General features: G+C 42.4%; 1 protein-coding gene across 3 annotated transcripts in view; it reads right to left on the bottom strand.

The window, feature by feature from the left end:
• LOC126236255 (exocyst complex component 7) overlaps positions 1 to 18,548 on the bottom strand; it is a 116,373-nt gene extending 97,825 nt beyond the window's left edge. For all 3 annotated transcript variants that reach the window (XM_049945409.1, XM_049945407.1, XM_049945408.1), the window contains exons 1-4: positions 18,394 to 18,548; positions 18,131 to 18,296; positions 16,309 to 16,499; positions 9,299 to 9,416 (exon numbers count right to left, since the gene is read on the bottom strand). In XM_049945409.1, coding sequence (XP_049801366.1) covers positions 9,299 to 9,416; positions 16,309 to 16,499; positions 18,131 to 18,296; positions 18,394 to 18,444 — 526 coding nt within the window. In that variant the 5' untranslated portion in view covers positions 18,445 to 18,548. The remainder of the gene's footprint in view (positions 1 to 9,298; positions 9,417 to 16,308; positions 16,500 to 18,130; positions 18,297 to 18,393) is intronic.
• Between the last annotated feature and the right edge of the window lie 8,915 nt (positions 18,549 to 27,463).

The raw sequence follows: 27,463 nt of genomic DNA, 5'->3' as shown, positions 1-27,463 counted from the left end.
TACCATCGTATTTGGTGTATGGCTGTGGTGCATTTGTGCAGCAATTCGAAAGGCAGTTGGCACCACAGTGACACAACAAACTGTTACAAATTCAAGGACAGCTCAGAGCCGGGTGCTCTGAAGTATGCATTCCACTGACCCCAAACCACCACAGTTTGCGACTTCAGTGGTGTCAAGCGAGAGCTCATTGGAGGGTGGAGCAGAGGTCTGTTGCGTTTTCTGATGAAAGCCACTTCTGCATAAGAGCCATTTGAGGCCAGGTTTTGTTCAGAAAAATGCAGGTTGAGGGCTGCAACCAACCTGTCTGCGAGCTAGACACACTGGACCTACAACTAGAGTTATGGTTTGAGGTGTGATTTCGTATGACATCAGTAGCACTCTCACGGTTATCCCACATACCCTGACTGCAAATTTGCATGTCAGTCTGGTGATTCAACCTATTTTGCTGCCGTTCATGGACAGCATTCAAGGGGATGTTTTTCAACACGATAACACTTGTCCACATATCACTGTTGTAATCCAACATGCCCTACAGAGTGTTGTCATGTTGGCTGGGTCTACTCTATCACCAGATATGTCTCCAATTGAGCATATAAGTGACATCATAGGACAACTCCAGCATCATCGACATCCAGTATTAACCATCCCTTTATTAAGTGACAAGTACAACAGGCATTTAACTCCATCCCACAAATTGATCTCCAACACCTGTATGACACAATACATGTATGTTTGCATGCTTGCATGCGACATTTAGGCATTTGCATCGGTTACTGGTTTCCACACAGTTGCGCTCTTCCAAAGCAGAAATCACATGCTGTACAAGGAGGTCTGATAACGTGCAGATGTCACAGTACACCTGGCAGGCCCTCTGGGTGTATTCTCTTCGAAGAAGAAAGGACCAAGAATAAAGGTTCTTGTGAATCCACACCACAGCCACACATGGTGAGTCTCATGGCTCTTCGTGCAGAACACATGGTTTAACAGTACCCAAAATTTGGCAGCTCTCTATATTCACTGCACCCTGTGGTGTAAAATGTGCCTCATGACTCCACAGAGTATTGCCTGGCCACAAGTCATTAACTTCGAGCCCTGCCAGAAACCGAAGAGCAAATTCAGAATGTTTCTGCGAATCATGAGATTTCAACACCATCTGGGTATCTTGTAGGGGTACCAATGCAAAACAGACCACAAAAATGTATGTACTGTTGACCATGAGCTGGACAATTCTCACAACACTGCACGAGCACTAGCACTAGCACTACCCACAGCACGCATTGCATGGTCAGTTGCAGCAGCAGCAAATCTCATGAATAACTTCCACTGGGATAGGACACCTCTTCCAGGTGCCACATCGAGCTCACTCGTGTTTTCAAATTTCATTAACATCATCTTTAAACATTTAATGACATCGAGCCTCTCCTCTGGCCTTTCATTTGGCAATATTCTCTCAATCTAGCACTGTAATTGCTGCCATTCACATAAAACAATTTCACTAAAAGCACGCAGTCTCTCTTCTAGATGTCCACGCTGTTCACTCACATTATGGCTTGTCAACTGACATCATGGATGTCATACCACCATACAAACAGTGTACATTGCCAGATTTGCACCTGGTGGCCAAAACTGGAACTATTTTTTCCCAGTGTAAATCAGTTCTGCACCAATGCATTGGCATATCTACTAAGTTTTGTTACCATACAATAATTAACAGCCCACACTGGACATCCATGAGTAGCTGTACTTTAATTACGATTACCCAGTACATTTAAAAGTACACTAAGCTGTCGGACAAAGTCCTAATTCAGATTTAGAAAAAAAGACATTCATACATGCACAACTCACACCCACATGATTGCTGTTATCTCTGGACACAGAGGCTCAACTACATTGAGCATCAATCTCGGTTTGGGTGGGTAGTGGGGGAACAGAGGAGGTGTAGGGTGGGAATGGACAGCATAACAGGGTAGGGGTGGATGTATGTTAGTGCTTACGGGTACTCAACGGCGAGGTTGTCAACACTCTTACACACATTAAAAGCAACAAATGTGCATAAAATTACTAAATTGTGATCATACAAGCTAAGACAACAGAAAAGAATAAAAGATGCTATACAAGAGACTATAACAAGTAAAACGAAAAAGGAGTTAAAAAGAAGGCACAGGAAAATGTCAGTGGCAGACCACTTATGTAAAAAAATTGGTGATCCAGTCACCCTATTAACAGATTAAAATTATCTCCCTAAAATCTTGGAAGAAACATTGGACAATTTATAAAACTTTAAAACACTAACCACTTTAATTTGAATGTTACCTAAAATAGAAGGCATGGCCCGCTGTTCAGAAAATATGGTGGTGAACAATGATCTGCATGCCCCAAGTGACACGCTGGAGGGTCCTCTTGCTGAAGCAAGAAGAATGTGACATAGGACTGTGGCCTATGTGAAGACAAGTGAGGAGAACCTCGTCCTGTCTACATGGCTGGAAGGAAGCACATAATGGATGTGCCGTGGGCTTAATAGACGGAGCTCATTGTCTGTCACTTACAGCCACTCTTGCTCCCACCAACACAAGACTCTGGAGCACAAGAACGAGGTTATAGCTTGCAAGGGGATGGCACACTGAAATACAGGGTGATCAAAAATTCAGTATAAATTTGAAAACTTAATAAACCACGGAATAATGTAGATAGAGAGGTAAAAATTGACACACATGCTTGGAATGACATGGGGTTTTATTAAAGAAAAAAAAAAGTTCACAAAATGTCCAACAGATGGCGCGTGAATGATCTCTTGTGCACGTCGTTTGGTGATGATCGTGTGCTTAGCCGCCACTTTCGTCATGCTTGGCCTCCCAGGTCCCCAGACCTCAGTCCATGTGATTATTGGCTTTGGAGTTACCTGAAGTCGCAAGTGTATCGTGATCGACCGACATATCTAGGGATGCCGAAAGGCAACATCCGATGCCAATGCCTCACCATAACTCCGGACATGCTTTACAGTGCTGTTCACAACATTATTCCTCGACTACAGCTATCGTTGAGGAATGATGGTGGACATATTGAGCATTGCCTGTAAAGATCATCATCTTTGCTTTGTCTTACTTTGTTATGCTAATTATTGCTATTCTGATCAGATGAAGGTCTTTCCTGTTGCAGCTGCCTTGATTGCTTTGTCCTTACTCTTTTTTCTTGGCATGTACACTTGCAAGTATAGGTGCTTATGGTGGATACAGACACATTGGATGTCGTCTATGTCAAAGCATCCACCTTGGGAACAGATTTTTGCACCATGGAGGAATACAAGGTGGCAAGGACAGAGGGCTTCTTCACCTTATATTCTTTTTTGGCTTCAGCATACAGGAATTCACATGGTCACTTTTATTTCCTGTATTTTGCATTTCTCAGCAAAAACAGAGCAGCCTCAGCTCCAGACTGGGTGGCTCCCAGAGCTGTTGATGCAGATCACTGGATACATGCAGTCAGTCCCAGCATCATGGACTGTTTTCCCACAGTTCTCACAGGTCACTTCACATCCACAACTCATGGTTGTATGGCCAAAACACTATAATTTATAGTGCTGTATAGGGTTTGGTATGTAATGCCTAACTGTAAGTTGAAGGAACCCTGTCATAACATGTTCAGGCAGTGCTGGAGAATCGAATGTGACAATGAAAGTGGCAGTCTTTTCAGTTTCTCCATTATTCCTTTGTGTTTGTTGCTCTACATGGACTATCTCCTGGGATGCCCATTTTTGTTTCAGCTCTGCTATGTCCATATCCATGATATCACGGCATGTTACCGCACCCTTGCTTGAGTTCAGAGACTTGCGCATCCCAACAATTCTATCATTCATGCAGTTTGTGTGATTTCTTTAGAAGTTCCACCTGGTTTGACCTATTAGTTTCAACCAACAAGGAGATATTAGGCAGTCGTTTTATAGATTTTAAAGTGCCAGCAAGTCCTTCTAAATCCTTATGGATATAGAAGGGGGACACTTTTTCAAATGATCCCTCCTTCCTCTTTATCACCAGAAACACATTAAATTAATGACTCTGTGAACCGTGTTACTAAAGTCCAACTGATTCTTACTATGAGGAGGGATAGCCTCCCTCATTCTTTTGGTTGAATAGGTGTGAGTACTCCAAGGCAGTACACCCATCCCACTTGGAGGAGAACAAGATTTTGAGGGTCCCGCAAGCAGCTAGGGAAAAAATGTCCACTCAGACAGAGGCCTGCGTGTGCCTGAGTAAGCCTTATGCAACTGTGGTGCCCGCTAATGAGTGTTCCACCTCAACAAGCATGCATCTCATCAGTACACAGCACATCTTGAGGTTAAGGTTTTTTTTTTTTAAATAGAGGATCCAGGCAGTCAAGCCAAGATCCCCGTTCCCTGTGACACACAACTTTCCACTGCCACACCACACAGTGGTTGCTGAAGCATGCTCAGAGCTTACGATGATAACCAGTCCCCATCTCAGGAACCCCGGGGTCACCAAGCCCGTACTCAGCAAAGAAACGCTGAGGCCCTGAGGGTGGTAGGGGCGGTGGGAGATGCTGTAGTGCTCCCTGTGGGAGTGTGCAGAGACATGGCAGAGACAGGATGGTAGGCTGCTGTGTGCTGCGTTGAGAGGTGGTGGTGGCGGGTGGGGGGCACGGGACAGCAGAGGGAGACAAGAGAAGGAGATGACCTGAGCATATGCAAAGCATGTGAGAGATTGAAGTGGCAAGAAAGGGGGTAGAGGTAGCTGGAGGACAGCAAATCATTAAAGCTGTTGGTGAAAATAATACAGATTTCCCGGGCAGTAAAGTAGTTGTTGAGGCCATATTTCGCACTGTATGCTCAGTGACTGGATGGTCCAGTTGTTTCATGGTCACAGTTTCTCAATGGTCATTCATGTTTGTCAGTGGTCATGCACACACAGAATGGTGCACAGTGGTTGTATCTATGGTGGCACACCATATGGCTGCTTTCACAGATGGCCCTTACTTTGATGGGGTAGGAAATGCCCTTGTCAGAACTGCAGTATGTGGTAGTGGGAGAATGTATGAGACAGGTCTGGCATCTATGTCTTTTACAGGTATACGAGCCTTGTGTACGGGATTGGACAAGGATACTGAGTAGATTGGATGGACAGTGGAATAACACTGTGGGAGGGGTGGAGATGAGAGTGGAGAGGATATTATTCATTCAGAGCATGACAAGAGGTCACCATAGCTAACTATAATCTCACCCACAATTACTTCTCCTTTGAAGACAGCACCTACAAACAAAACGTGTGGTACAGCCACCAGCACCCACACAGTACCATTCTAATGCCACTATTTATGGGCCATCTAGAGGAATTCTCCATAGCCAACCAGAATTCCAGACCCCTCATCTGGTTCAGATTCACTGAAGACGTCATGATCTGGACCGACAGTGAGGACGTCCTATCCACATTCTTTCATAGCCTTGACATTATCTACCCCATTTGCTGATTCTCCTAGGCCCAACAAGCCACATTCCTTGATGTCTACCTCCATCTCACTGATGGCTGTATCAGTCTACACCAAACCTATCGACCACCAACAATACCTCCATTTTGACATCTGCCACCCTTCCATATTAAAAAGTCCCTTCCTTGCAGCCAAGTCGGACATGATTGTCACATCAGCAGTGACGAATGTTACCTGACCAAAACACAGAGGATCTCACTGTGGCCTTCACAGACAAACTACCCACTGTACAGATCTCCCGTGTCTTGTCTCTCAAATCACTTACCGTCCCCCAGATAGAATCCATGCTGAATACTGTGGTCAGCAGATGCGCAGGTGACAGGGCGCACATGGGGAGAGTGGCAGTGGTGGGGGCTGTGGGCAGGCACTGTAGGGAAAATGCTAAGTGCTGGAAGGGATGTGCCATTTTAAACTGAAGCCTACATTCACATTTTTTGTAGATATTAAGTAGGTTCCCTCCATGCCCACACTTGCATGGTGACCATTCAAAAAGATCTGCCACATCCGCTTTGATTAGTATCTAAAAAGAATTTCGCTGAAAAAGCAGCAGTTTATTTCCACCTGGCTTGTTAACCATTTTTCACTTTCAGAGAAGTGTCAAAAGTGGCGAATTTTGAGTAAAACCTACCCATTTCTCTTGGTGCCATGTTAAAATTTACTTCTTTTGCAAAAACACAGCACAATTTACACAAGTCTCGCTTCACTAGCATGTTGTGCAGAAGCAATTGTGAGAGAATTTTGAAACTGGTTTATCAAGTAAGGAACTGGGGAAAAGTAAGGTCAGTATCTCATCAAAAAGCACATCCTCGATACAAAATAAGTATGTAATGTCTTCACTTATGTTGTTCCAAAACCCATATGATTTCCCACTTCACCAACTATCGATGGCCCTTAAAAATTAAATTCTTTCATGGAAAAAGGTTTTAGTTAGTGGAGTAATACAGTAGATAGTAAAGGTTTGCATAATAACCATACAGCAAAATACTCTCCTCTTTGTGTGATATCATTTGCCAAAAGATGATTTTAATATCTCACACCGTTTATGAAATATGAGGAATGGTGTGCATATTTTACTCTGGCTTTATCGCTGGTATGGCACAATCACAAATGAGTGTCCTACGTTAGATCAATTTTCTTAAAACTGGTGACAGATGGAGATCTCTACCAAGTCTAAAGAAAAATTCAGCATGTTAGCTAAATTTCATATGTAGCAACATATTATGTAATATCCATCAAATGGATAGTGACCTCTACTGTAAAATCATTTGAGAAAGATTGCAGGGCTTGCGTCTTGATTCTGTCATCGCCAACTGTCATTGACCTTCCCGTATGAACAAACAAATGAACTCACCCAGTGCTTTGGATAAAAATTGGTCACTGCCCATCAGGTACCATATCTGCACAGACACTACCCACTGACTGGCCAAAAGAGCACATACCTACTGACGGCCAAAAGAGCTCCCTCCCTCATGACTTTGTACCACCCAGGACTAGAGCAACTGTTATGATTAGATTAGATTCAGTTTTCGTTCCACAGATCCAAAACATGAGATGATTTTCGTGGGTGTGTAACAAGTCAGAAAGTATAGCATAAAAAAAATGAAACATCTGAATATAGTACTTACTACCCTGACTATTTATCAGGAGATTGTCAAAATAGTTGAATACAATAAACTGGAACAGCTAATATTTACAGAATTAATATGCTGTCAGAATGAAACATTGCTATGCACTATTAATAAATTTATCATACACAACATACCTAATCTTGACGTGACCAAGCGCTATCAAAACTGAAATCTAACAGACATTTTTACTTAAGCTGGGGCCTTACAGTCTCTGTTAAGATATTCATCTATACAGCAGGTGTCCATCATGGCTCAAATCCCTGGAAAAGACCTTGCAAGATCCCCCCCCCATGATACTAAGCCTCCACAGATGTTTCTCGGCCTAACCACGAGTCTGTAGAAAGTGGTATAGGCAATGTACAGTATAACTGGTCATTTCGTCTCACTCAAAATTTCAAAAGTCAACTTAGCTCTTTCCGGATCAACTTAGTGCACAGACACTTTGAAGTCCTCCCTACCTGTTCTGTTCTCTTGCTGGCATAGTCCCTTGAATCAGTTCTTGTAGCAAATTGGTTTCATTCAGAGTTGAAAACAGCCTGCCTATGTGAGTATAAAAGGAAATGCAGGTAGCTGATATATTTTATATAAATTCCATGGTGCCATTACAGTGCATTTATTAACAAAAATTGAAAGATAATTCACGACACAGTTTGATACATGCAACTTCAAAAATACAGAAAATTGAGAGTATTGATGTCACAGAGATCAGATCTGTATTGCATCCCAATGCATTCCATGTGGGCACGACCACTAATAAGCATGAATGCCCACTGCCAAACTGTGACAAAGAGACAGCTGGACCATCCACTTGAAGAGCATGCCAAGCAAAATTGTGCGCATGACATTAATGACTGTATCTTCAGGCTGTCTAGATTCTTCCCACCAACACCAGCTTTTCTGAACTGCCAAGGTGACAATTCTTCCTGTAACATATCCTTCCTTCCTGTAACCCTTGTGGACCTCTGTGCCCTCAACTTTTGGCAGTCCCTCTCCTCCACTCTTTGCCCTTCTCTGCCACTGCTCCAGCCTTACAGTTACGTCTATCCTTCCAGCTCACCTTCACCTGCCCAGTTCAGTCCTTTCTCCTTTTCTGTGTCCCCCCTCAACCCCCCCCCCCCCTTCCCCAGCACAGCATCCTGATGCAGTATCCAGTAGCCCTCCATCCTGTCCCTGCCACATCCCTGCACATTCTCACACATCATCACAACAGCATCTTCCCCGCCCCTACTCCATTATTATTTCCCACCTTTGCTTCACACCTCTTCTACATCTCACTATCCTCCACAGCTGAGATCACTGCTCACTGCAGTCAAGCCTGTGCTTGGAGACAGCAGGGGCCGTGTGTGTGTGTGTGTGTGTGTGTGTGTGTGTGTGTGTGTGTGAGAGAGAGAGAGAGAGAGAGAGAGAGAGAGAGAGAGAGAGAGAGAGTTTTGCGTGTGTAAATGTGTTTTTTTTTCTATATCTGAAGCCTGTCCATAGCTCAACCTCACCTCCATGTGGCGAACATAACTTATTAGATTTCCAAGTCAGTGGCCTTCTCTCTTTCTATGCTCTCCAGATAACAGCATGGAAGCACCAGTGTCTGAGAAAATGGTTGTCACTGAAGTGCATATTAGATAGTTGACTACAATAAGATGAGATTTAACATCATTTCACATTCATGAAAGATTGAACTTTTTTTTTGATGTGCTAAAATGACTAGCACAGCCATACAAGCCATACGTTTGGTGTGTCACTGCATTGAAGCTGCAATGCTAATGACTTTGTCTGGCCAGCAGGGGATGGGTGGCAGGTTCAAGTAGAGGAGATGGGTTGCAGAAGGGGGGGGGGGGGGGGCAGATGAGAAGCAGATGAGGGGGCAGGCAGGTGAAAGGCAGACAAGTGTTTCAATGAGAATCAGTTGCATAAATGTTGTGGCTAATTGGAACTGATGTCAAATTATGTCATAATAATAAATAACTAAATAGCAAGTGTAATAAATGAGTTTGCACTGCTAACTCCATTCTTCATAGTATAATGTAACTAATGACAATTATTTATTTGTTGTTTTGAGGCAGGTAACGTATAACACTCTGGCAGTGAACTAGTTTCAAAACCTTTAATAACTATTATGCATGTATTAAACATGACACTGCTCGCATCATCAGCCAAACAGTAATGCAGAATTGACTTACCTTCATCTGCCCCAATCAAATCCAAGAGAACAATTGGAGGTACTGGCTTGCTGTGTCGCATGAGCAGATCTTTAAATTCTCTGTTCAGGGCATCACCTCCAGCATTAAATAGTGTTGTCTGTGTAAAAAGATCATCAGGTTAAATAATCTCAATTGCTCAATTGGGTATTTTATAACAGTATTTATAATTATTATGATGCTCACAGAAAAAAGGACCATGGTGTTTATTACAATCACCGACAACAACTACAATTATGATAGGAGAGCATACTTCAGACCCCTCATTTAGGTGCAATATATTTAAATCCATTGTAAAAAGCTTTCAATTATTGGCATTTGCTATTTTTTTCCTCCTACAATAACCTGCCTCCCCTAAATCTTTTTCTTTTCCACTCCATTAACATCATCAGAACAACATGCATCATTCTTACTTTGCAATACTTCAGTCATTATGAATTACACTTCTATATAGCCCACATACTGTTTTGTTCCCCTCATCCACAAGAGTGATTTAATTATTTCATCTTTCTTGTAGGAGGCAGTTACTTCAACTGTAAGTTGCACTACTTGGATATGCTTAGCTCACTTATTTGTTACATAGTTTAATCCTTAATTTCTTTGCGTGTTTTCGGTACTTGCATTGTTTAATTCATAAATTTCGGGTATATTATAGTATTTGAGAGTTGTAGCATCACGTTTTAGTACCTGAATAATGTAAAATTGCGTAGTCTCCTTCCGCCGCCAAGCAGTGTGTCAGCAGTGCGCAAGTAGCAGCATTACTGCATTTACTAGGCAATCTTGTATTTTAATAACCGTTTAAATTTTGTGTCGAATTGTTTGTGCTCTCTGTAGATTAGTTCAGACGTTCTTTGCACAACAGTTTTTACCATGGATAGGGACTGCAACTGCTGTGTTCAGATGCAGGCTGAGTTGGCATCCCTTCACTCCCAGCTTCAGGCAGTGTTGGCTTCGGTCACACAGCTTGAGGCTGTTGCCAATGGGCATCACTGTGGGGGTCCGGATGGGGGTTTGACAGGGACAGCCAGCTTGTCCCACGCATCCCCCGATCGGACTACGACTGTGGCTGCCCGGGATACTGCCCACATTGAGGCTGATCCCTCACCTGTGGAAGAGTGGGAGGTCATCTCGAGGTGTGGCAGGGGGCGAAAGACATTCCGGAGGGTTGAACGGAAGGCCTCTCCAGTTTGTCTGACGAACCGGTTTCAGGCTCTATATCAGGCCGATACTGATCTACGGCCAGACATGGCTGCTTGTCCTGTTCCAGAGGTTGCCCCTCAGTCTGCAAGATCTGGGCGGTCGCAGAGGGTAGGCTTACTGGTAATTTGGAGCTCCAACGTCAGGTGCGTAATGGGGCCCCTTAGGGATATGGCAGCAAGAGAGGGGAAGAAAACCAATGTGCACTCCATGTGCATACCGGGGGGAGTCATTCCAGATGTGGAAAGGGTCCTTCCGGATGCCATGAAGGGTACAGGGTGCACCCATCTGCAGGTGGTCGCTAATGTTGGCACCAATGATGTGTGTCGCTATGGATCGGAGGAAATCCTCTCTGGCTTCCGGCGGCTATCTGATTTGCTGAAGACTGCCAGTCTCGCTAGCGGGATGAAAGCAGAGCTCACGATCTGCAGCATTGTAGACAGGACTGACTGCGGACCTTTGGTACAGAGCCGAGTGGAGGGTCTGAATCAGAGGCTGAGACAGTCCTGCGACCGTGTGGGCTGCAGATTCCTTGACTTGCGTCATAGGATGGTGGGGTTTCAGGTTCCGCTGGATAGGTCAGGAGTCCACTACACACAGCAAGCAGCTACACGGGTATCAGGGGTTGTGTGACGTGGACTGGGCGGTTTTTTAGGTTAGATGGCCTCGGGCAAGTACAGAAAGGGTAACAGCCTCAAAGGGTGCGGGGCAAAGTCAGGACATGTGGGGACCAAGCAGCAATCGGTATTGTAATTGTAAACTGTCGAAGCTGCATTGGTAAAGTACCGGAACTTCAAGCGCTGATAGAAAGCACCAAAGCTGAAATCGTTATAGGTACAGAAAGCTGGCTGAAGCCAGAGATAATTTCTGCCGAAATTTTTACAAAGGCACAGACGGTGTTTAGAAAGGATAGATTGCATGCAACCAGTGGTGGCGTGTTTGTCGCTGTTAGTAGTAGTTTATCCTGTAGTGAAGTAGAAATGGATAGTTCCTGTGAATTGTTATGGGTGGAGGTTACACTCAACAACCGAGCTAGGTTAATAGTTGGCTCCTTTTACCGACCTCCCGACTCAGCAGCATTAGTGGCCAAACAACTGAGAGAAAATTTGGAATACATTTCACATAAATTTTCTCAGCATGTTATAGTCTTAGGTGGAGATTTCAATTTACCAGATATAGACTGGGACACTCAGATGTTTAGGACGGGTGGTAGGGACAGAGCATTGAGTGACATTATACTGAGTGCACTATCTGAAAATTACCTCGAGCAATTAAACAGAGAACAGACTCGCGGAGATAACATCTTGGACCTACTGATAACAAACAGACCCGAAGTTTTCGACTCTAAGTGCAGAACAGGGAATCAGTGATCATAAGGCCATTGCAGCATCCCTGAATATGGAAGTTAATAGGAATATAAAAAAAGGGAGGAAGGTTTATCTGTTTAGCAAGAGTAATAGAAGGCAGATTTCAGACTACCTAACAGATCAAAACAAAAATTTCTGTTCCGACACTGACAATGTTGAGTGTTTATGGAAAAAGTTCAAGGCAATCGTAAAATGCGTTTTAGACAGGTACGTGCCGAGTAAAACTGTGAGGGACGGGAAAAACCCACCGTGATTCAACAACAAAGTTAGGAAACTACTGCGAAAGCAAAGAGAGCTTCACTCCAAGTTTCAACGCAGCCAAAACCTCTCAGACAAACAGAAGCTAAACGATGTCAAAGTTAGCGTAAGGAGGGCTATGCCTGAAGTGTTCAGTGAATTCGAAAGTAAAATTCTATGAACCGACTTGACAGAAAATCCTAGGAAGTTCTGGTCTTAACGTTAAATCAGTAAGTGGCCCGAAACAGCATATCCAGACACTCCGGGATGATGATGGCATTGAAACAGAGGATGACACGCGTAAAGCTGAAATACTAAACACCTTTTTCCAAAGCTGTTTCACAGAGGAAGACCGCACTGCAGTTCCTTCTCTAAATCCTCGCACAAACGAAAAAATGGCTGACATCAAAATAAGTGACCAAGGAATAGAAAAGCAACTGGAATCACTCAACAGAGGAAAGTCCACTGGACCTGACGGGATATCAATTCCATTCTACACAGAGTACACGAAAGAACTTGGCCCCCTTCTAACAGCCGTGTACTGCAAGTCTCTAGAGGAACGGAAGGTTCCAAGGTTCAAGAAGGGTCGTCGAGCAGATGCGCAAAACTATAGACCTATATCTCTGACATCGATCTGTTTTAGAATTTTATAACATGTTTTTTGCTCGTGTAACATGTCGTTTTTGGAAACCCAAAATCTACTCTGTAGGAATCAACATGGATTCCAGAAACAGCGATCGTGTGAGACCCAACTCGCTTTATTTGTTCATGAGACCCAGAAAATATTAGATACAGGCTCCCAGGTAGATGCTATTTTTCTTGACTTCCGGAAGGCATTCAATACAGTTCCGCACTGTCGCCTGATAAAGTAAGAGTCTACGGAATATCAGACCAGCTGTGTGGCTGGATTGAAGAGTTTTTAGCAAACAGAACACAGCATGTTGCTATCAATGGAGAGACGTCTACACACATTAAAGTAACCTCTGGCACGCCACAGGGGAGTGTTATGGGACCATTGCTTTTCACAATATATATAAATGACCTAGTAGATAGTGTCAGAAGTTCCATGCGGCTTTTCGCGGATGATGCTGTAGTATACAGAGAAGTTGCAGCATTAGAAAACTGTAGCGAAATGCAGTAAGATCTGCACCGGATAGGCACTTGGTGCAGGGAGTGGCAACTGACCCTTAACATAGACAAATGTAATGTATTGCGAGTACATAGAAAGAAGGATCCTTTATTGTATGATTATATGATAGTGGAACAAACACTGGTAGCAGTTACTTCTGTAAAATATCTGGGAGTATGCGTGCGGAACGATTTGAAGTGGAATGATCATATAAAATTAATTGTTGCTAAGGCGGGTACCAGGTTGAGATTCATTGGGAGAGTCCTTAGAAAATGTAGTTCATCAACAAAGGAGGTGGCTTACAAAACACTCGTTCGACCTATACTTGAGTATTGCTCATCAGTGTGGGATCCGTACCAGGTCGGGCTGACGGAGGAGATAGAGAAGATCCAAAGAAGAGCGGCGCGTTTCATCACAGGGTTATTTGGTAGGCGTGATAGCGTTACGGAGGTGTTTAGCAAACTCAAGTGGCAGATTCTGCAAGAGAGGCGCTCTGCATCGCGGTGTAGCTTGCTGTCCTGATTTTGAGAGGGTGCGTTTCTGTATGAGGCATCGAATATATTGCTTCCCCCTACTTATACCTCCCAAGGAGATCACGAATGTAAAATTAGAGAGATTCGAGCACACACAGAGGCTTTCAGACAGTCATTCTTCCTGAACCATATGCGACTGGAACAGAAAAGGGAGGTAATGACAGTGGCACATAAAGTGCCCTCCGCCACACTCCGTTGGGTGGCTTGCGGAGTATAAATGTAGATGTAGAAGTATTAGATTACACATGACTGTTCTCCTACTTGCCATTTTTGAGGCCACCTGGTAATTAGATCGGTGGTGACAGTGAAAGTTGTTATTACTGTTCTGCTTCAGATTCAGTGACACACATTTGCTACCTTGCTCTAAGAAGGGCTTGGACATCTTAATTTCTTGCAACAACCTATTCACTCTTATGAATTATATGAAGATGGTCTTTACAAGAGTAACATGCAATTTTATGTCAATAATCATGGGAGACTTACTCAAATACATGAGGTTTCTCCAGAGAGTAAGGAACGGTTGGCATAACTAAATAAAAATGAAAAATGTTGGGAAGATGCAGACCACCTGCACTACAACTGTACAACTGATTCTACAAGATGACAACACAAAACTTTATTTATGAAGTTACAGTACCATTTTTCAAGGTAATCACCACAGTTGTCGAGGCACTTATTGTAATGTGGGGCCGATATTTCAATTCCCTTGTTGCTCTCCATCACTGCTTGCTGTTTTCCACCCAAAACTTCATTTAGTTTCAGAAACAAGAGAAAATCATTCGGTCCCAAGTCAGGGCTGTAAGGAGGATGTCCAGAGTCAAAAACAAGTTTGACAACAGCATTGCATTCCACATTACTCATTTTGGATAGTGTACTGAAATCAGTGAAGAGTTTCACAACAGGTGTCTGAATTGATAATTCAAACTCTTGGCATGAACTCCAAAGGATCACACCACTTTTGTCTCAAAACATTGTTGCCACCACTTTCTGGTGTTGAGATTTGGTTTTTCTTTTTTAGGCCTTGAGGGGGGAGTGAGCGATGCTAGTTCTCTGGAATCTTGAATACAACCCCGACTTTCGTTATTATCCAGTCAAGAAATTTTTCACCAACATTGTCTTATTCAGACAAAAATTCAAGGGCTTCCCCCACCAGTTTAATGTTATGGACATCTGTCAAATAAAAATACACAGAGCACACACTTTTTTGTAGCCAAGATGCTCTGTCACAATTTCACACAGATGCAAATGTGAAATTTGTGGGATGGATTCATGTAATATGCTTAAAGCAAACTGTTGGTTTTCCTGGATATTTTCCTTGAGCACACTGCTTCTTCTTTGATTAAATATAATGCACTATTTCCTCATTGACTACTTGTTCATTGCACTGTCACCATAAACCTTGCTTATTTGCCTATAAATTGGTGAAGGACCAGTGCTGGGCATGACGTGCAACCATTGTTTACTTTCTGGATGATCCTCAAATGTACACTTCATGCATCAATAAATAACTATTCTATATTTTGATATACCTCTTAACTTAATACGAAAACATTGTCCAAAGACAGTAGACAATTGTCATCAGAAGACCCAACTCAGAGTATTATGCTGAAAGTGGGCAAAAAATATCGCAGAATGTCCCATTCAAGAACAATAGATACTTTCTTCAGCAAAGAAAGAAATCACTAAATACCTATAATAAGAAGGATCCACATGTTAGGAGAAGGTAACAGAGAGTAACTTCTGTTGCTAATATCTTTCAAACCTACCTATTTAATGACAATACTTAGAAGTATCGTAAGTGGAAAGATACTACTCCAAATGTCATCTCATGCAGTGTCTACCATCTCAGCCCTTGTTGGCTCACTTTCATTCCTATGACTCTAATCTCAGTCCAGGTTGAGGAAGCTGAGCAAGTTATCTTTCTATCACCCTTCCATATTTTCTTATTTTTGGTGCAAATGAAAAAAGCTGAAGCTTATTGTTGAGACTACAATTTATATGGTATTACAAATATGGGTTACAGTTCATGTATTTAGATAAAATTACTCATATTTCACTACACATGCTAGCCTACAACAGACCATGTCTTTGGCCTATTTCAGACCCTAATATGAGGTACTAGATTTTGTGGAAAGGTATTGTACCATGTACTTCCTTCTTCATTAGCCACTTATAATCATGACAGGTAGTCATTCAAAACTCTCTCCCCCTCACCCACCCCCCCCCCCCTCACTCTCCTGTTGCTTGGAAGAGACAAACAGGCTCCCAATGCATCTGTATATCAACATGAAATATAGAACAACAATACAGAAAGGACAGGCTGCTACTCACCACAGAGGATGAACTAAGTTCTAGTTAGGAATAATGAGTATGGACTGTTAGATATTATTTATATATTGGATTAAGCCCATCTCTTTCTCTCTCTCTCTCTCTCTCTCTCTCTCTCTCTCTCTCTCTCTCTCTCTCTCTCACACACACACACACACACACACACACTCTATTGAAAGCAAAAGCAAAAAAGTTACTCACTATGTTTTCGAGTTCAACACTCTGTGGATTATTCTTTTCAAAGTAACGTTGTGCTGTCTGAAGTCTATCCATCGCTGCCAGGAAAGGCTCCAATCCTGGAGCAGGCCCTGCTTGCACTACCTGTGCTACTTCTTGGCTGACACTGTAGAAACCAATGACATGATCCAGTGCCTTAAGTGCTTTTTCAATGTCTGGTGTTTGCAGTCAAGGATGTTTTCTTTGTCAGACTGCTATCAAATAAATCTCTTATAATGATATAATAAAAAAACCTGAATTCCAAAATCTGATTAGAACTATTTTATTTATTAGCTTTGGTCTCATATTGTTTGATCTGAAAATTTTATGGCTGAATGCATTTTTAACTTAGCAAAATGTTGGGACTTCTTTAGTTCCTCACATTACAGATGAACACCCACCAGCCTGCTATCTATTTTCCCATTAGCACTATAATTTTGTTTGTCTAGAAACATTTAAATGGGTCTTCAAACTTATTGATCACTATTAGCTGAGCAGTAATTTAAAGTGAAAAAGTACTGTTCAAAAATTACAGTTTTTTTAATGTAAGAGAGCTGCCTCTGTTTTACACATTAGTGCAGAAAGTTTCTGTTTTATTTTGTAACTTGTCCTGACCTGGCATTTGTTCTCTATACTGTTTCCCACAGTACATGATTCCATGATTGTAAATACAACTTTTGAAAACAAACTTTTACCAGGATACTTCTAGTATTAATAAAGTAACTAAACTATAGCATCACAAACTAAATAAACCAGATAATGTGAACAAAAGTTCTCATTGCCAGAATTTGTTTTAAACTAGAAAATAAAACTCAATACACTAACCAACAGTGAAAATGTAACTGGGATGAAGTAAATGTTTGTTAACTATATCGACCACATCGATAACGAAAATGACAATGAGAAACTCATTATATTATAATTACTCCCCCTACATATTCACATTATGAGATTAGAAAGTGTAAGACTCTGTGTGACAATATATGTTATTTTGGAAAATAACCTGTCACTTGACAGATCACTTCACTGGGAGGTTGAAAACAGTCTCCTTGTCAGCAGTAAGTGGTGTTAATCTGTCTTTTCCAGATATATCTGACTGACTCTGATATCATGTTGAAATGGAACGATTTATTGAAACTTCTCTTCCTTTCATTAGTTACTCAACAGAATTTTTCTCTTGCAAAATGAAACACTGTGAGGTTTTTCTGTTAATAGTATGTGTCTAGAATAGCATTGTTCCCCACCTGTGCCTAATTCATTGCGTCTATAACAGGGCAGGTTATCCTTAATGAAATGGATGCTTCACTGACACTGAATACCACCATGTCATAGGTGGTGCTAATAAGCTCAAACACAGCATTCATTTTCGTGGATTGGTAGGATTCTTACACTATTGAGTTACAATATACTTAATGATAAGACTTCACAAACATTTTATGATTTCTACGAAATATGGTTTTACATTCTGTTGATGTAACAGTACTTTGTCTGAACAGTCTTTAAAGACCTACTGATATCATCTATTTATGGTTTTCCGCAAACTTAACCTAAAAATACCTAATAAATATTTTTGTATTATGATCACACTGCTATGATAGTTTACTATTTGAAGTGTATACAATGAACGCACAAATTTGTTTGTTTCACATATGACTCTGAAGAAAATGGTTTTGTTGTACACTGATCAATTCCTCTACTGAAGATACCTTAGCACAATAAATCAGATTCATAATACAATGACCACATGAAGTCTTTTCTTCTCAGACTACAGATTACAATTTAAACTTTCTTAATTTCAAAAGGATACTTTCCTGACGTTTCTGTAAGTTGCCAGTTTCATTGTAAACTGGTAATATAGTCTCCTCCAAACGTGCCAATCGATGTTCAAAGGAATCTAGTATATTAATCATACCTTTTGTTAGATGATTACTTTTGCCCTTGAGTTCCTTTAGCATATTCAGGTTATTCAACTCCTTCAACAAGAAACGTACGTTAAGTATTACCATGTTTTCCGAGAAAGCTCTCAAAGCAACAACAAAACAATGTAATCGAAAATATTTATTAACAAACCTTTTCAAGTTTTGATTCGATTTCGCATTTTCGTTCCGTTGCGTCATGCATTTTCGTAAACTGTTTGTATCGATGACTTTATTAATAACGCCAATACAGTACATAACCTAACACAAACATTTACGCCTTCTTCCTCTTGACAGCTGACAATTGAATCGCTGATAAACAAACAGTGTCGCCAAGCTTGCGCGATGGTAGAAAATTCCCCTTTCAAACCTTCTGAAAGATAAAAATGTGTAATCAGTTCACAAACGAATATCGTTTAAGGTAGCTGTTATATTCGATAGTTTCTAGTGCCGATGCAGCTATCGCCTTCCTTTTAACATTGTGTTTTTATTGAAAGTGCTTACATCATGTATACTCACCGCGAAATCTGGGACAGGTATCGGTAACTTAGGTAGAACCTCAATCAAAATTGTTTCATACAACTGTGCATAAAAGTTTTTAATTCATCAGGTGCTTTTTATAATCAAACCTCAAAACACAAAATTAAAACGTGCTCAAATTCTGCAGTTATTATAAAAGAAAGCGGAAGAATTTAAAATTACTGTCACAGCAATGACATTAATGTGATTGCTGTGGACACTGGTTGATGTTGGGGAGGAACAGAAACACAGTTTACACTGCTAGCCATTAAAATTGTACACTGGTACTTATAGCAAATACCGGTAACGTAAATTTACTTATACATCATGGCACGAAGAACATGATTCAATTTGTAGGTCATTTGAGGGGTATTAAGGGTGCGAATTTTAGTACACATAGTTACTAACTCTGGCACTAACAGTGGCTCGTCCTGGACGGGAATGTAGTCGAACTGAGCTTGGATGATTCAGTTACATCATTCCACGTGACAATCGCAGTGGCTGGCAAGAAATGGCAAGCCAGTCTCTCGGCAACCCCTTTCCTGATGATTTCAGGAATTTACAAATTCGAGGGAATGTGCTGCTCATGCCAGAATCGATCACCCTCCGGACTGAGGTAGTTCTGGGCAATGAACGGTCTTGCGTAATCTTGTTGAAAATAGGTCGCAGCTACTGGCCTTAAGCCGTCATAAATGTAACTACAGCTGCCAAAATTGCCAGCTATGCAAAACAGACGTGACCGTTTTGTGTGCCGGTACCCAATTAGCACCCCATACCATCATCCCAAATTCTAGGCCCATATGACGATAGTGAATGCAATCTGACAATGTTCGTTCTCCTCGGAGTCTCCGCACACACACACACACACACACAGATACATCCGATGCTTATTTCCTAAAACCTTAGCTACCGAAACGCAGCTCTTCAACCATTCAACACCCCCTCCCCAGCCGTAAAAATCACAAGATTCGATTTTTTAAAACTTTTGATAAAATTTACAACGAGAAATCATATCTTTTATAGGATACTGTTCTGAATTTCTTTTTTTTTTCAAACATAATTTCTTATAATCAAAACAATGCAACCACAATATTTAACAACAGTGCCGTCTGTCCCCGTAGCAGTGTCACTTTATACATACGTATCGGCACAACTCGCTAGTCTTCGTGACTATGACGCCATGTTTTTAACTGCTGCCAGTAGCAATGTTCAGACAGTTGCATCGTAGGTGCTCGATGAAGCGGATATTTGTGTGAACACTTGCCTTCCTAGGTTTTAGGAAGGCTCACCATGACTTTTCTGGAAACTTGTATTTACTGATTGAAACATTTCATTAACTAACACGTTGTTCTAGTTACATAGTACCTTGCCCCATGCTACTGGATATCGCATTACCTTGATCACCCATTGTCTGCTCGCTGGTGCCCGAGACAACGGCAAATTATATAGCGTGTCACGTAAGGAATGCAATTTTTCAATTGAGCGCTTCTTTCAGTTTGTTAGGTTGCCGGACCTGAAATTGAAGCGACTGCCATTTGTTGATAATGCGATTACCAATTGCCATTGTCAGCTGGCGTTTGTGCGTACTGTTATCAATTATAATGGAGCGATGTACGATGGATCAACGCTTCCAGATTTTGAAAGTGCATTTCAAGTACAGTGAATGCTATACAGAGGCCGTTCGAAGACTTCTTTTAATTTTAGGTGGGCGAATGTGCCTAATATGTCAGCAGTGCAGAGATTGGTATGGAAATTTGAAGATATAGGATCGACAGTGAACATCACATTACCTGGACGTCCTCATTCTCTTCGACCGGTACAGAATGTCGCTCTCGTCAGTGAGAGCGTCGCTGCGAGTCCAATGAAGACGATTCGCCACTGTTCTCAACAGGAGCCATTTCGAGAAGCAGTCTGCATCGAATTTTAACTGAAGATTTGCATTTGCATCTTTTTACGATCCAGCTAATACAAGAGCTGAAGCCGAAGGACCATTTGAAGCGTCGGATATTTGCTGACTGCCTATTCAGAAAACAAGAATTCGATAGTGATTTTCATAAGGAAATAACCTTCAATGAAGAGGCACACTTCCAACTTAATGGTTATGTGAATACGCAAAATTGCCGGATCCTGGGCACAAAGAATCCTCACAAAGTCCATGAGAAGCGTCTTTATCCACAACAAGTCACTATTTGGTGCGCATTACGGCTGGCAGACGAATTGGACCACACTTTTTTGAAGACGGGACAGGAAAAACAGCGACAGTCTCTGGTGATTATTATCACCATATGATAACACAGTTTTTGTGGCTGCAATTGCAAGAACTGAATGTGGAACACTTGTGGTTCTAGCAAGATGGGGCAACTTGCCACACTGCCTTTGAAACAACAAGGTTGCTAAGAGAAAGAATGCGTCTTCGTCTCATATCTCACAATGATGATCATAAATGGCCACCGAGATGGTGTGATTTGACACCATGTGACTTTTTGTGGGGATGTGTCAAATCCTGTGTTTACGTGAACAATCTACGAGCCATCTCTTAACTCAAGGCAGATATTAGGTGTGTCATGGGTCAAACTGAAGCGAAACTTTGCTCTAGAGTCGTCAAAAACTTTGTCCACCAAGTGGAGGCGTACAAACGAAGCCATAGAGGACATTTGCTTGATATTTTGTTACATGTTTAATCGCAGTCTTTGTGTTTCATATTGGCATAATAAAACTAGCAACTTTCAAATAAATTATGTGTTTCCTTATTACATTAAAAACTTCGTTCTTTATGGAACACCCTATAGTTACATTGTGATTTAATAGACGTGTACGGTCAGTGTCGAGTTGTTCCAGTTAGTTAAAAAAAATTACCTGGGAGGTGTCGGAACTTCGTTTCGGCCGAAATTAAGCCCTGGATTGTCCACTGCAATGCATTGTGCAAGACCGGAACTCTTCTGAAAAGACAACATGATGTCACTCCTGTGTCGTTGTCGTTGGGTGCACCATTGTCGTCGCACCTCTCTCGGCCACCGTGTCAATGGAGGTCATTCTGGCATTCTGCGTTTCTCTATTGTATGTTTGGATATTTGACTTGTTGCAAAATAGTCCATTTTATGAATTAAGGTATGTGATGTAGCTGTATGTTTTTGGATGGGCGAGGGAACAAATATGTTTATCCCCTTAGGGGCTAATCACAAGTGGCCATTGAGGTCCTTCATGGCGTTGGGTATGGCCCAGCTGAACCCATCGATTTCCTACTGACATGGCAGTCGTGGGGTCCCAGCCAATGCAAGTAGCAATATCACAGAACAATAGACCACAATCTCACTACGTCACAATTTTATATTGTTGAATTCCGTTGCAAAATACGTTTTTCTTCTTGCACAAGGGATTACACAACTGTCTCACAGACAGTCTGCTCCCTTAACATAGTGGTCAGCGCATGTGACTGCCATGCACTGGGCCTGAGTTCGATTCCTGGCTGGATCGGATGTTGTGTTGTTCTCATCATCATGGACACACAAGTCACCCAATATGTCATCAACTGGGAAGGTTAACTTCCACAGATGAGGACTTCTGGCCATCAATGCCATACAAACATTTCATGTCATTTCAGACAAACAATATTCAAATGTGATTTCTAAATGAATAACTTGTAGCGAATCTTTCATCGTATACAGAATGTAGATGACGGTACTCCTACTTACTTTTTTGGACAGTTGTTCTAAAATGTTCATTAATTGCATATCCAGGCATGTAGTACACTTCATGCCAGTTTTATGTTTGTTACATGCCACCATCATAGTGTTGCTATTTTAGTGCCCAGTTTGATGAATGTGAATGAAAACACCAATGCACATCATCTGCATGTGCGAGCTCATATATTGGATAATACCTAATGTGTAAAGTGTTGTGTATGTGGATTTAGAACTCTCAACAGCGAGGTTATTAGCGCCCTTGTAAGCGAAAAAGAAAACGGTTGTTAAGGCTAGAGAAAAGATATACTGTGCATTGAAACCATGCTTATTTCTTACTCTCACCAATTACAGTATTTTATTATCATAGTCTGGTTAAAACACATCTCTATTGCGTTCCAAATTGACAGCCAACATGCTACCTACATTTGGTGAAGTGCTGACTATGTATTAGATAGACTGCTGTCTAACAGCTGATTGCCTAGCAAAGAATGACGAGGAAAAGAAAAGATGTTCGACACTGCTATGTGCCTCACCTTTCTCTTGTAAACTAGACCCAATTCTCTCCTGATACCATCTGTTAAGTCATCAGTGTATGTAGAGCACTGAGTTTGCCATTTTAAGCGTAGGTAGAACATTAATTGGTATTATGAGTTAAACCTGAAAGACTATTTTTGCGTCCATGACCGAGTGGGAACGACATGCTACTAATGTGATCCAAGTAGCCAGAACAATAACACTTTATTAAGACAATGAACAAACACAACAATAGCCTCTAGGGGCATAAATCGGTGCAAGATTACTCTCACTGTATACTGGAATATTCTAGGAATGGTTGTATGCGGCTGCAATAGTTGTAGAATGAAATCCTGCTAGGCAGAAGGCTTGGATACGATGAATCAATGCAGAGAAACCACCCAGCAATGGTCTGGAAATCTGACATGCGGACAATGATGTAGTCCTCAGTCTTTGTTTATGGGTGAAGTCCATAGCAGCTGGTACCACATGGAGCAATAGCTCTGACAACGTTGGAGATGACGCTCTGCAGAGCAGTGTGGAGAGGACACACAGAGAGGGGCCCAGTGGTTTAACGTGTGTTCTGCGAAGTTCTCCTCGATCTTTTTTCTGTGGACTTTAGCTGGAGGGTCCACCAAGTGCGGTGAGCTTAATCCAGAGAGAGCGGTACGCTCGATGATGGGAGCTCTGTATTGAGGGACCATTGGCAGTTGCTGTTAAGCTACTGAGTGGCTTCTGGTGTGAACTGCTGTAGACGGGCCAAGCAGCAACCTACATAGCCAGGTCGTGGATGGATACGGAAACCAGCGCTTGGCGGCACATGGCTTGTGCCACCAATGAAGTGCTAGTTTTGGCAGCGTGATATGTGGTGAGGCTCACGCCACCATGAACTGTGGTGACTGCTGGAGACTCAGAGGGAAAACAGTTATGCATGTTCTTGTGTACAGTGGATTGTTTTTCTGTTAGTGCCAGAGCCCATGTAGCAAGTGGGCAAGGAAGGCGACCACTCATGGTGCATGGTTGTGTGAGCAGTTGTTGGATCACAGGCGCTAGCCATATGATATAGATCCTACCCTCTCTTAGGAAGAGATTGTGACACCATGTCAGGCGTGATGTAACCCTGCAAGGGAGGAGACATCTCAGAGTGGTGAGGAAGTCCCTGGAAGGTGCATACAAGGTGAAGGAGGCCCAATCCCAGTGAACCAGGACCGGAGGCAGGCCATATGTATGTGGTTGCAGCAGGAAGAGAAACAAACTGGACTGTCATCGTGGAACGATGGCTCTGCTACGAAAAATGGCACCAGAGTCATGGTCCAGGTTTTCAACAAATCTTCCATGATGGCAGCGCCGAAAGTGCAGTGAAAAAGAAAAAGGTTCTGCTGAGGCAGCCAGACGCAGAAAGACGACCACCTGACATAGTGTGGAAGGTCCAGGAGGTCGCATGTGGCAGTCACGACTGGAAACTGTGGAGAATGGTGTCTGTGCCAGGGTGGCGCGTGATGGATACTGCGAAAGACACTGTGTAAGCTGGAGAATCACCAGTCGACACAACAAAAGTGCAACATGAGGAGTGAGGCCCACCGAGAGAGAAGGACAGCGGGATGGCAGAAGAGAAGTTTTGTGGCGTCAGAGCTTGTGTCGACTAGACCAGTGTCAGCAGGGCCGACTTCGACAATGCTGGCATCGACAGGGCCAGTGCCAACAGAGCTGGCATCGACTAGGCCAGTGTTACAGGGCTGGTGTCGACAGGCCAGCATCGATAGGGCCCGCATTGGCAGGGGCCAACCTTTACAGGTCTCAGTGCCTTTTGCAATGACACCCACAGTGACAGCACCTGGTGCAACAGAGGATGCAATGGAAAATTCAGGAGGAGAGGTCAGAAGGAGGACCCAGCCAGGAGTCCCAAGGAGAAAGAGAAAATGCCCCTGAAGAGAAATGGGGCGCAGAATCATAAGATCAGCAGCTATCAGCATTGTAGACCATGAGTTGGTCCCAACGGTGAGTATAGGAGAGAGTGAAAAGGTCGGCCCCAAGGTTAAGAGACTAATAGATGTTATAGGCCAAAGAACCAGAGGAGAAAAGCTTGTCGACGAGAGTTCTCGTGAATCATGTAGGCTAAGAAGTACTGTTCCAGCCAGAGAAGGACGTTTAGTCATAGCTCCAAGGTGTCATCGAAGACCTGAAGCGGCAGGTGCAGTGGGTGGCGTCCTTGCCTGGGGTGGTGCGGCGACTGGGTGGGTGAGTCACTGCAACATAAGCACAGTATTGCGTTTCATAGTACTGATGTTGCACTGTATGGTCTGTAACAGGAGCAACTGCACCAAAACAACCATGTGCTGACATGCCATAGCGAAAAGAAAAACAAAGTAAGTTGGTCACCGCCCAATAAGAAAGAACCAAAAACAGGCTACACTGGGCGAGACCCAAGCCTGTCTCTAGAAGTTGCAACCCGAAAATCAACAATGCTCATTGCCAGTTTTGTGTTCAATGGGAACGACATGCTATTAGGTAAGAGACTAGTTAGCCAAAACAATATAGCTCTTTTATGTCAATGAACAAACACTACAATAGTCTCCAGGTAAATAACTTGATGCTGGCTTAGAGTACGTCACTCTGCACTGGAATGTGCTGAGAACGGTTGTAGGTGGCTTTAATCAGTGTCAGAACGAAGTTCCGCAAGGCAGAGGACTAGGAGACGAAGACCAGGGCGACATCTTACAAAGCAGTGCCTACAAGTCATTCAGCGATGGCCCATTGATTAGACATAGGGCCTGCGTCGTGCTGCACATTCTTTAAGTTGTGGGTGGAGCCCATGGTGTGTGGTGTCCCACGAGGCAAAAGCTTGGAGACAATGTGGAACGTGACGTATCACGAAGTTGTGCAGGGGCACTCGATGTGGGTCAGCAGTTCGATACGCGGCCGGCAGACTGCTCCTTGATCTTCTGGCTGGTAGCCCATGTAGCGAGCAGGCGATGAAGGTTACCAACCATTGTACAAAGCTTCAGGAGTAGTAGTTGGATTGCAGGCGCTAGCCATATGATATAATAATTACATTCATTGATTTTGTTTGATCTGTATGTAATCAATAACCCATATTGATGGAAGTAATTATATGATTTGTCATACGCCTAAGTAGAGGAACTAACAGCCATAATTATACAGAGTGCCTCTTATTCTGACCTATTTTTAAAAATTTCTGTAATTTTTGCTATGCATTTATTTTTGTTAGTAGTTTTAACGAAAAGAAGCATTAATGAAAAGTCTTACTTAAGTGAACAATTTTGTTGAAAAATGTGGCACGCAAAATAAAAATGTGTCACTGATAACAATAATTTACGTTTGGAAGTAAAATAAAATATATATTTTGTTGTGTGTTGTTGTTGTGGTCTTTCGTCCAAAGATTTTGATGCAGCTCACCATGCTACACTATCCTGTGCAGTCTCTTCATCTCCCAGTGTCTGAATCTGCTTACTGTCCACGCTCTAGCCCGTAGAATGCCAGTTTTGTTTCTCTTGATTACGTCTCCTGAGTAGTCTCCACCAGAAGATCCGAATGGGGAACTATTTTACTCCGGAATACTTTACACAAGATGCTGCCGTAATCGTTTAATCATACAGTAGAGCTGCATGCCTCGGGAAAAATTACAACTGTAATTTCCCCTTGCTTTCATCGTTTGCAGTACCTGCACAGCAAAGCCGTTTTGGTTGATGTTACAAAGAATGATCAGTTAGTCATCCAGACTGTTGCTCTTGCTACTACCGAAAAAGGCTGCCACCCATCTTCAGGAACCTCTAATGTTTGTCCGGCCTCTCAAAAGATACCACCCCTCTCTGCATCGTCGAGGCACACAAGCCACCAAAGGCGAAGTCCGTGGTTCATGGGGTCAGGGGGAATTTTATTGTATATGGCAAGTTATTGTGCATTGCTCTTTGTATAGTGTACAATAAAAAACAGTTTTTGCCAGTAAATTACGTATATTTTGCTTGCTTCTTCTATCATCGCGTCTCGCTCCAGTTCCCAGTCGGCTTAAATCGTGTCTTTAGTATCTAATCTTCGACCTTTGGGCTCCTATAATACCATATCGAAGTAGCAGCCCGAAATTTAGTGCAATAGCACGTAATTCCGTCAGAAAGTTGAGAAAAAATGTCTTCTTCATTTTATATTCAAAGCTTAACGTAGATGTTTGATATGTTACAATCATGCGAATGAGCAGACCAGAGTATTTGTTGAGGTACATCGTTAAGTATTTTACCGACCAAGATGATGCTAGAGCTAGAGCTAAAAAGTTCATTCCTTAGTATGAATGGTTTTCAAAGAATAACATGATTAGAATGGGCTAACATTACAGAATTAAGTGGGGGAAATGGTTCAAATTGCTCTGAGCCCTATGGGACTTAACTTCTGAGGTCATCAGTCCCCTAGAACTTAGAACTACTTAAACCTAACTAACCTAAGAACATCACACACATCCATGCCCGAGGCAGGATTCGAACCTGCGACCGTAGCGGT

Source organism: Schistocerca nitens, chromosome 2 (assembly GCF_023898315.1).
Source record: "Schistocerca nitens isolate TAMUIC-IGC-003100 chromosome 2, iqSchNite1.1, whole genome shotgun sequence".
Lineage (NCBI taxonomy): Eukaryota > Metazoa > Arthropoda > Insecta > Orthoptera > Acrididae > Schistocerca > Schistocerca nitens.
Note: the sequence above shows the minus strand (reverse complement) of the source record. Positions and strands in the feature narration are given on the sequence as shown.